Source organism: Biomphalaria glabrata, chromosome 3, assembly GCF_947242115.1.
Source record: "Biomphalaria glabrata chromosome 3, xgBioGlab47.1, whole genome shotgun sequence".
Classification (NCBI taxonomy): Eukaryota; Metazoa; Mollusca; class Gastropoda; family Planorbidae; genus Biomphalaria; species Biomphalaria glabrata.
In genome coordinates, this window is record NC_074713.1 from 8,862,762 (window position 1) to 8,874,473 (window position 11,712).

The 11,712-nt window shown below is 34.7% G+C and overlaps 1 protein-coding gene across 1 annotated transcript in view; it reads left to right on the forward strand.

Annotated features, from left to right (window-relative positions):
* LOC106065049 (symplekin-like) overlaps positions 1-10,174 on the forward strand; it is a 31,723-nt gene extending 21,549 nt beyond the window's left edge. Inside the window, exons 28-33 of the mRNA XM_056023243.1 lie at positions 1,419-1,606; positions 2,518-2,694; positions 2,829-2,915; positions 4,982-5,103; positions 6,177-6,372; positions 7,134-10,174. Coding sequence (XP_055879218.1) covers positions 1,419-1,606; positions 2,518-2,694; positions 2,829-2,915; positions 4,982-5,103; positions 6,177-6,372; positions 7,134-7,247 — 884 coding nt within the window. The 3' untranslated portion in view covers positions 7,248-10,174. The remainder of the gene's footprint in view (positions 1-1,418; positions 1,607-2,517; positions 2,695-2,828; positions 2,916-4,981; positions 5,104-6,176; positions 6,373-7,133) is intronic.
* Positions 10,175-11,712: the final 1,538 nt, after the last annotated feature.

Below are 11,712 nucleotides of genomic sequence, written 5' to 3' on the forward strand. Positions count from 1 at the left end.
ACAAATAGTTTAATATGTCTACTTGTGTACATGATGGATACATCCTATTATAGTCTTGGATAGCAAATAGTTTAATATGTCTACTTGTGTACATGATGGATACATCCTATTATAGTCTTGGATATCAAATAGTTTAATATGTCTACTTGTGTACTTGATAGATACATCCTATTATAGTCTTGGATATCAAATAGTTTAATATGTCTACTTGTGTACATGATAGATACATCCTATTATAGTCTTGGATATCAAATAGTTTAATGTGTCTACTTGTGTACTTGTTAGATACATCCTTTTATAGTCTTGGATATCAAATAGTTTAATATGTCTACTTGTGTACATGATAGATACATCCTATTATAGTCTTTGATAACAAATAGTTTAATATGTCTACTTGTGTACTTGATAGATACATCCTATTATAGTCTTGGATATCAAATAGTTTAATATGTCTACTTGTGTACTTGATAGATACATCCTATTATAGTCTTGGATATCAAATAGTTTAATATGTCTACTTGTGTACTTGATAGATACATCCTATTATAGTCTTGGATATCAAATAGTTTAATATGTCTACTTGTGTACTTGATAGATACATCCTATTATAGTCTTGGATATCAAATAGTTTAATATGTCTACTTGTGTACTTGATAGATACATCCTATTATAGTCTTGGATATCAAATAGTTTAATATGTCTACTTGTGTACATGATGGATACATCCTATTATAGTCTTGGATATCAAATAGTTTAATATGTCTACTTGTGTACATGATGGATACATCCTATTATAGTCTTGGATATCAAATAGTTTAATATGTCTACTTGTGTACTTGATAGATACATCCTATTATAGTCTTGGATATCAAAGTTTAATATGTCTACTTGTGTACATGATGGATACATCCTATTATAGTCTTGGATATCAAATAGTTTAATATGTCTACTTGTGTACTTGATAGATACATCCTATTATAGTCTTGGATATCAAATAGTTTAATATGTCTACTAGTGTACATGATGGATACATCCTATTATAGTCTTGTATATCAAATAGTTTAATTTCTACTAGTGTACATGATAGATACATCCTATTATAGTCTTGGATATCAAATAGTTTAATATGTCTACTTGTGTACATGATGGATACATCCTATTATAGTCTTGGATAGCAAATAGTTTAATGTGTCTACTTGTGTACATGATGGATACATCCTATTATAGTCTTGGATATCAAATAGTTTAATATGTCTACTTGTGTACCTGATGGATACATCCTATTATAGTCTTGGATATCAAATAGTTTAATATGTCTACTTGTGTACCTGATGGATACAGCCTATTATAGTCTTGGATAGCAAATACTTCTTATTATCATGCAGAATCCCTCAATGAACACCTTCTCTTCTTTTTAGCTGCCAGCTTGTGTTTTAGTGAAAGGAACATCTACACACAAGAGGTGCTGGCCATTGTCCTGCAACAGTTGATGGAGCAGGACCCTCTGCCAACATTGCTCATGAGAACTGTCATCCAGTCAATGTCCTTGTATCCCAGGCTGATGGGTTTTGTCCTCAACATCCTGCAGAGACTCATAGTCAAGAAGGTCAGTCGTGTTCCATGATACAATATTGTTCCAGAAATGTAGACCTTGTTCTCCCAAACTGTAGTGTAAAAAATTATGGTCTTAATAGAAAAGTATCTTGATTTGTCAGTTTTTATTTGACTAAATACAGAGATCTGTGAATGTTTGTAATTTAGAATCTACTTGAACTATATTTACTTGGACATTTTTATTCTCCATCCTTTATCAGTTTCTTAAGTTTTAGCATTGCTGGAAGTGGTGATGGAAATAAGCTTTCCACTACCTTTAAAAGGCTTCTAATGGCATGGGTCTCCAATAGCCTCTGACAGCCAGTCAAACTCTTGACCTTGTGGCTCAGATATTGGGTATGGCAGAACTGTTATTTTTAACAGGGGGAAGACAAGCAACTGGCACCTAAAACATTAAGCTCTAATAGGATGGGCTTGTTAGCCTTTACTCGCTACCCACCTAGGAGAAGGAAAACTGAATTAAAACCTCTGCTGCCTTGCAGCTATCTGTGAGTCAACCCTGAGAATAAATCCGAAGCCAGTGATCCTTAGGCAGCTTTGCAGCAGACAGTGCTACACCTGGCAGAGCCTGCTATTCTGCTGATCCCAAACTGGGTTGGTACTTACTGTTCCTTTAAATAGATCAGCTGCGTGGAGAGGGGGAACTGCTGTGTGGGCAACATTATTCCGACCACATCTAATGTCCAGACATTTATCTTATTTCCCTGATCCATAGTCATTTTGCAATTGAAGGAGGTTATATACATATAGACTTAATTGTATGTGAATAGAAATAATTTTTTTGTCTCGTAATGAAACAGACTTGGTTTTTTTTTTTTTTACTGTCTCGACCAAATCTAATTTTTAGCTATATGTATGTGAATGTAACTAATAAACTTTTCAACTTTTGTTATCCATTTCCAGGTGTGGAAGCAGAAGAAAGTCTGGGAAGGTTTTATCCGTTGCTGCCAGAGAGCCAAACCTCAGTCTTTTCAAGTTCTTCTCCAGCTCCCTGCTGCACAGCTGAAGGATGTATTTGAGGTTTGTCCAGACCTGAAAGAACCTCTGCTGCAACATGTTCAAACATTTACTGAGAATCAAGTAGGTCTTTTTGCTAAGATACATTGGAAACTACAGTTAATTAGTTTATTAGAAGGATGACTTAATAAAACATAAAAAAAAGTTATTTTGAAAACTCCTGATGACCCTAACTGACAATGCTCATTACTCTTCAGAAAGCTCACATTCCCAAATCAGTATTGGCTGTTTTAGAAGAAGAAACTGATCTGTTATCTGAAGGAGGGATAGACAGAGGAGACAAGGTAATAAACATTGTTCATTCTAGTGCTTACACCTGTTGTTCACTGGAAATGGTATTCCACTTTATTAGCCTATTATTAATATCTATATAATCTTAATGTATTTGAATAGATGTTTTCTTTTCTGGCTTAGCATTGCTACATTGCTAGCCCATCGTCTAGAAATCATATCTGTTGTTTAATTGGTGCCATTAGGAAGTTAAAGAAAATGTTTCCATCATTTTTACTTCCGTGGGTTGAACCACCACTGTAACCTTTGGCCAGACTTCAGACATTGTTATTTAAAAGAGTAGACGTAACAAAAGCTTGTGGACCAGACAAAATTAGTGGCAAGCTGATCAAGCTATGTGCGGAGCAAATTTCTTCTATCTTCTGTCATATCTTTAACCAGTCATTGCAAACGTGCGTAATTCCAAACATCTGGAAAACTTCAGAAATCATACCAGTGCCTAAGAAACCAAAAATAGATTGCTTAAATGATTTCCGCCCAGTAGCACTAACACCTATTGTTATGAAATGTTTTGAAAAATATATCCTTAAACAACTTGTAGCAAAAGTCAATAACAGCCTAGACCCTCACCAATTTGCATACAAAGCAGCTAGAGGAACTGAGGATGCCATTCTATTGCTTTTGGACCAGCTTTATAAGCATCTCGATATACCCAAAACATGCACGAGTCCTCTTCGTAGATTTCTCCTCGGCTTTCAATACCATACAGCCACATCTAATGATAAACAAACTGAGTAACTTAAATGTAAGCCCTTACTTGCAAGCATGGGTTCTAAACTTTTTAACCCAACGGCCCCAGTATGTTAAAGTCAACAACACCAAATCGTCAACTCGAGTACTATGTACGGGTGCTCCACAAGGTTGTGTACTTTCTCCTGTGCTATACACTCTTTACACTAATGACATAAGAAGCATCTATGACTCAGTTAAACTCATTAAATTCGCTGATGATACTGCCATAGTCGGTCTTATTTCAGGAGACGAAACTCAGTATCGAAGCTCGATAGAAGAGTTTACAAACTGGTGCACCGACAACTTTCTAGAACTGAATGTAACAAAAACTAAAGAACTTATAATAGATTTTAGAAAGAAAAAACAAACTATACGTGAACTGCAAATAAACACTACATCTATAGAACAAGTAAAGGCATATAAATATCTAGGCATTATCATCAACAACAAGCTTTCATGGGAAGACCACCTTGGAACTCTGACAAAGAAAACAGCCCAGCGACTCTTTTTTCTATACAAACTCAACAGTTTTAAATTAAATAAGAAGATCCTTGAGACATTTTACGGCGCGACTGTACAAAATCTGCTAACATACGGAATAAGTTGTTGGCAAGGCAACGCCTCATCTAAACTGTTGCAACGTCTAGAAAACATCATTAAAAAAGCATCAAAAATTACACTCACAACATTACCACATTTAAAGGAACTTTTTGAACAAACGTGCCTAAGAAAAAACGAAAAAATCTTGGAAGACAACGGCCACCCGCTCCATCAGAACTACGCCAGGTCGTCGCGAAGTGGGCGACTGCTGTCAATCAAAACAAGAACGGAGCAGTACAAAAACTCGTTCGTACCTCACTCGGTCAGACTCTATCACCGCCACTCATTGATCAGGGAACATGAAATGCACCAAGATACCTGTGTGTAGTCGCTGAATGAACTCTTTATGTTGTCTGTTGTATTTATGTGTATTTTTCTGTTGTGTTGTCTTTATATGAGAAACGAGTCCTTGTAATCACAACAAATTTCCGTAAGGATCAATAAAGCAGTCTTAGTCTTAGTCTTAGTCTTAGGATTTTATTTTATGTTGCTCCCAAATCACTAAGAAACCTCAAAGTGCTGAACAAGTTCTGTCCAATTGCAAATATTCCATTGGTAACATATTAACACCCAGTGCGAAACATCAAAAACAAAAATTCTGTTTCTTTGGAATGAGAAGACTCTTTACAAATCTGAATTTAAAAAAAAAAGATAAAGATAATTTGAGGATCAATGAAGTGAGATCTGATGATGTGTAAATTAAATATTGACCTTCAACCTCTTTCAGGTGAACAATGGTAATGAATCTGAATGTGATGTCCACAAAATTGAGACCACTTCGGACACGTCCTTGCAAGTGGTCAAATCTAATCTGACTGCTGTGAAAACAATAGAGGGTTCCCCACAGAGGTAATTCTAAAGTTGTTAATGTTGTCACTTTTTTTTAACACTAGATTATTGTTACACAGCAGCCATCAGATCTAAAAATAATTAGTTCTTAAATGTTTGGGGTAAGAAAATCACTATTAAATCTTCTACCATGGTCTTAGAAAAAAGAAACAACATGCCACTACAAATCTTGTTGAAGTCTTCGGAGTATTTTGTTTTAAGCAGTAAGCTGCATTAACTTAAGCTGCTTGATTTAGCAATAGGATTCAGATGTTTATTTACAATAATGAAAGTTTATCATTCTTGTAATGAAAAACAAAAAAGGAGACAATGGCAACAACATTCTGCTTACGTTGCATTTTGAATGTAGCTGTCACTGAAATTGTGAACCATTTGAAGAATTTAAAGTCTTCTCATTGTGCAACTTAAAAAAACAAACAATGGAGCAATTTGAGACCCTTTTAAATGTTTCATAAAAATGGTTCCTTTTTTGCTGCTGACTAGATGAAACTAGTTTCCCCCTCCTCTAACATATTCAGGAATAGATTTGTTAGAAAAATGTACAGGTAGCCATTTTAACTTTGACTGAGACAATAAAAGAGAAAAGAAAAGAGAACCTAAGTTGACTACTGGTGAACAGTGGTTATGTCTGCGCTTGATGTGACACAATATGTAAGCCACAGCTGGAACTGCATAGACATGTGATATACTGCACTCCTCATTAATCTTCGTCCTTGAAGACAAGATTTGCCTATAATTATATTTATTTTAAACATATGAATAAGTCAAATGGTCTACTGCCAACTTAAAACCAAAATATGAAATTGTTACTCAGATTTTTAAGATCTGTTAATTATTTTTCTTAAAAAGTGTTTCCACTGATCAACGCTCCAATAAAAAAAAAAAAGAATCTTTGAAGATTTATTGAGAGATATTTATCACACAAAGTCTAATTTGAAGACGCAGTTTAATAGTTCTAGGCCCGTTTGCAAGAAGGATAAACAACTACTACTAAGGGTTATGAGATTCTAACTTAGAGATATTATGGTATTGTTAAGCCATAATTGTAAATATTTGTCATATAATTGTTACAGTTCAGAAAAAAGTGCTCCTATCAAAATTTCTCTGCCAAGTTCTGTCAGACAAGAAGAAAACTCATTTCAAGCTTCTGGTGTTGGTGATGAGTTGGAGCTTGAAAAACCCAAGGTAGAGAAATCCAAGGAGTCAAAGAACAGTAATAAAGAGGACAGAGATGAAGCAGGGGAGCAGTACTCTAGGAGAAGTTCAAAGGTGCATGTTTAGACTTGTAGTCTTAAGCTCATTAGGTACTATATCTGGTTTTAAAAAGTCATGTCCAAGCCAAACTCTTAGGCAAAGAGGTAACTAAAAAAATATCTTAAAATTAACAGAATAAAAATAAAACTTACTTTTAAAGAATATGTCTAGTAAAAAACTATTATCTTAATAAAGAAGAAAAAACTCCCTACGCACTTATTTTCCTGGGTTGCCATATCAGCATTTTTCTTGAGAAAAAAAAAAAAAGGATATACACATGTGTTTTTTTTGCCACAACAATATTATTTTCTTGTTCTGAACATGACATAAAGATATAAACTGCTAGTAACTTTCTATCACACTATACCATATTAGCAGTCTACCATAATCACTACATTCTATCACTATAGTATCTATTGGATGGATCATTAGATATATTTTAAAGCTAAAATTATACTAATTATTTTGATCTTGAAAAGATAACCTCTCATCTCTACTATCTCACAACATTTAATAAATGATATTGGAAAGATAGAATTAAAAATAATTTCCAATAAACATCCAATTTTAAAAACTGAATTCACACATCTTCAAAAAATGTATTCATTAAATAAATCAAAAGAATAAGAATCTTAACTAAAAAAAGTTTTATGTGTCATTTTTACAACAAATATTTTTATTTATTTTAAATTTTAATGTTTCCATGACCTTTTTGAAACCAAATTTTCCATCTGCTGTTCTTAATACTGATCTTTTTTCTTTCTCATTGTCCCCAGAGCTCAAGAAGAGAGGATTCTGATGAAGAAGATTCAAAGAGTAAATCGTCCTCTAGTTCTAGAAGTAAACAATCATCTCGTCGTTCGTCTTCCAGCACTAGCAAGAGGAAATAGCTGACAGGATCAGGCATAATAGACTTGACTTTGGGGCCTCTTGTTCATTGGACCTAGAAATTACCAGGCCCAATATTGTTCTTACTGGATATTTTGTATACTGAGTTTTCATTCATTGGATCATCTTATAATTATTACAGAAGAATCAGTTTGTTTCCCTCTCTCATTATAAAGTTAAATGAGACACTGGAAGGATTTATTTGAAATGGAGAAAAGAATCCATGACTTTTCAGTTGATGCAAGTTAAAATATGCATTTGCCTTCCAACTGAAGCTTTAGACCTAATGAAAATAATAAATGTGATTGTTTGTGTTGTAACTGGGGACGCTACTTGTGTAAATATTTTGTTTTGTGCTAAACAATTGCCAAGCATTTTGTCATCTATTTAGCCATTGTGAGGGCCTGTAAATCCACTAGTCACACACCATTCATGTTGTCTCCCCTGGAAGCTGTGACCTGTTTTCACTGAGTGTTCTGTCTACAAATAATGTTGTCAAAGTAATCAAACAGTTCATCTATTTGGGTTTCATTAAAAAACTATGTTTTGAATATGTGAACATTTTTTAATTGAACTACAGCAGATTTCATGAGGATTTTTGGTCACAATTAAATGAAACAAGACACCAGAATGGAAATCTTAAGTTTAGTAATGTACAAATGATATGATTGTATGTGAGTGCCTAATGCATAGAATGAAGGATTGAGCATTCCAGTAGTAAAAACTCTGCTTATACTGCTTGGCTGCTAAGTCTTGAGTTCATGTCTTGGTGGAAACTTACATTCTTACCTAACCTTGAAGAGCATTCAGGTGTCATGTGTCTGTGAAATCATTTTGTAAATAGACAATAAAAAGGGTAGGTCCTTGCAGCTCCCACATGACACCATTGCTATCTGTTGGCCACAGTGTCAGCCTTATGTGGGACCAAAACTTTAATTTGTAGTTTCATCTATTAACTGCTACAGTAGATTCTTGACTCATCAGGATGTTCCAAGACAAGAAATGAGTTTTGTTCACGATGGTTCAGTGCATTTGTTAAAAATTCTACCTTTTGATTTTGTTTAGACATTATGTTGTATACATATAATATGTCTTGTTCCAAATCAGTGTAGTTTCACAATACCATTCACTGAATATGTCTGACATTCTTCATAAAGCCTACATGTGCACTAATACTCCTATCTTGCATCTTGATGCTGATCTAACAAGTGTTACATTTGAAAGGATGGTTAGTGAAATGATAGTTACACAAGGCATTACTGTTAGTACACTTAACATTGCAAGAGTACTTGCCATGGTATGGGGGGAGGGGGCAACTTAGGTGTTTGTTTGTACAAAATAATATTTTGTCTATTGACCCAACAGTTGTTGACTAAGTTGATGCCAGTTATGAAATGTGTTAACTTCATTATCCTATGACAGCCAGTATGACTGAATGTATTGTCAATGATAACAGAAAGCATGATAGCAACTGACAAAATGTAAATACGAAGCATGTCAAAGTGAAAGTTGGAACAAAAAATGGCTACATTCTGTTTGATAAAAGTCTATTCTGTTGCCCTACATTAGCTCTGGCTTGAAGTCTCTGAAGTTAAATGATGAAGGGCAAAAGTGACTAGGCTGGAAGTTTAGTTTGAAATGTACTAAATAGTGGTGTATGAAGGCTGTCTGCTACTGTCCAATATATGCAGCCTTATGCACTGGTTTGTCAACAACTGCAAGAGTTAGCACTTGTTTCAGATGACAGTCAGTACTAGTGTATCTGCACAAGTTGTTGACATTTTGCACTGTCTAATCAAACATTTTTTGTTTCATTTCTTTTCTATTTTTTTTTTGTTATTCATTCATTCATTTCAGTTTTAAAACTCACAAATTATTGACATTTTTTGTGTGTGCTGGTGGTGCTGGGAGGTGCTATACATTGGATTTTTTAAATTGTTTTTTTTTTCATATAATGACATTGAGGTTATTCTTAGAAAGTACCTGGCTAATTTTTATGAAGTCTGGCAATAATTAGGTTGTCTTTATTTGGTAGTAACATATTTTTGTTTGGCTAGTAGTAATTAAAAAAGAGCTGTAATGTAAAGGAGACAACTATTTAAAAAAAAGTCCTTTGCTACTAGATTATTGGATACTCCTAACACATTGCATTGGAAAGCTACATCTCAATCAGCTGTAGCAGGGTCCATCATTCGCAAACAGTTGACAAAATGGCTCATCTTGGTTCATCATTGAAGGTGAAATATAAATTTTGTTTCCTATTTTTGAAAGAATTTTTTTTGCTTATACATACAAGTTTGTCATTGTTTAATTTTCAAATTATTCAACAAATTTGTTTTAATACAATGATTAAGTCATAATAATTATTATATATGTTATGGCAATTCTAGGGTCAATGAAAGATGTTATTATATAATTTTTTTTCTTCTTGTGTGCCTCCTGTCCTTAAGAGTTGTCAAGAAATGAGTTAGCATTCTTCTGTATACTGAAGTAACGTCTGTATTATATAAGATAAGATACATTCACCTAGTGTTTTGAGGCTGATGTTTGGGACAGTGTCCATGAAAGAATGAATAAACTGGATCTGTACACTTGAATTGATTGGCTTTGACTTGTATTTTCTACATAATCTTTATCTTTGTTAAGGTGATGCTGAAGGCAGTGTTTCTCTTCCTTTCTGGAGGGGGGGGGGGACTTGCCAATGGACTTCATTCACCAATCGTAAACAAACAACATTTTGCCACCTGGTTATCTATCTCTTCTAAACAAATTACGCAATCCATAAAGGCTGTCACGTGATACATAATTTTCATTGTTTTATCAATATTGTCACGTGATTAAATATTTGTTTACGATTGGTGAATGAGGTCCATTGGGCAAGTCCAACAACAGAAATATTGTTGATGCTGGATGGTAAACTTAATGTGTCGGAAATAAAGAAATAAGCATTTAAATATAAGAAAAACTGAGAAAAATTCTTTTGAAGTGTTTTTTTTTTTTCGTAATGACTTGTTTGTGTGTATTATAAAGTGATGCACGTCTCATTGCTATCTCCAAGCCTTGATTGTGGTCCAGATTTTAAGCTTGTGCTTCCTAAATGTGTTTTCTAGAAAGAGAAAAAAAAAGCAAGGCCAATGACACTAGCTCAAGCTGGAATAACCTGCCCAGTGTGCAGCCGAACATTCCGGGCTCACATAGGTCTCACCAGCCACATGAGGAGGCACAAAACCCCAGTGCAAAGCTCTCAGTCTCCCTGGATGACAAAAGTGGTCATCATTGAAACACGATGGACGAATTAAATACAACCCTTGTGAATGCGCGTCTCCGTATCTAAGCTCCCTAGCCTGGATGATGGCATTGCAATCTTGCTGGTTTAGGATTGTCAGTCATAGTTTTAGATCTAGAGAGGCGCCTTGTTTAGAACAACAGATTTAGATCTAGAGAGGCGCCTTGTTTAGAACAACAGATTTAGATCTATAGAGGCGCCTTGTTTAGAACAACAGATTTAGATCTATAGAGGCGCCTTGTTTAGAACAACAGATTTAGATCTATATTATAGAGGCGCCTTGTTTAGAACAACAGATTTAGATCTATAGAGCCGCCTTGTTTAGAACAACCTATCCTCGAAAACTTTATTATTCGTTTCAATTCGTTGAACAATCATTTCCCTATGTTTATTTCTTTGATTCAATGTTATACTGGATTCATGGTGACGATTATAAATTGGAAGACTCAACTTTTTTTTCTTTTCTACATCTACCAACAAGAAATTTGTAGTTTTTTAGTGTTTATACTAATTGTACACTTGTTCCCCAACTTTTAACATCACAGCCACAAGTACTCACTCACAAATACAAACACACACATATATACATACACAAACGAACTCTCATGCAAACACACACACACAGTCAATACCCAACGATACTGAGTTTCATTTAAGTGTATTCACACATCGGTTGGACGGGGGAGGGCAATATGCTGGGTATGAACTAAAGACTATCGAGACGATCGAACGTCCAGCGCGCATACCGCACGACGAAGCAGCCATCTTTCTAGGGGAATTTTGGGGCCAGAGTCTTGTTCTAGCCTCTTGTAGAAGCATGCATCTTTAGAGAAATTGGTCAGCATTTTCTAATAATTGTATTCACAATCATATTCTATTTACCGAGGGCGGTAAATCTCTCTAACACCCCATAGCATCACAATAACATTTATGATTGACGCCACTATTATAACTTTTATACATGTTTGCAAGTAAAAGGTGAGAACCCTTGCAGCTAAACGGAGCGAGGTAAAGGAGTAATAAAAATGAAATGTTAATCTTTTAAAGATTCATTTCTACAATCATTGCTGGCCGAGATGGGACGATCACACGTCTTGTACAGAGTTCTGGTTCTTACAACTGATGACAAAACGGAAAGAAAACAACTCGCTTGCTTCATGTCATTACTGACAGGTCCAGAA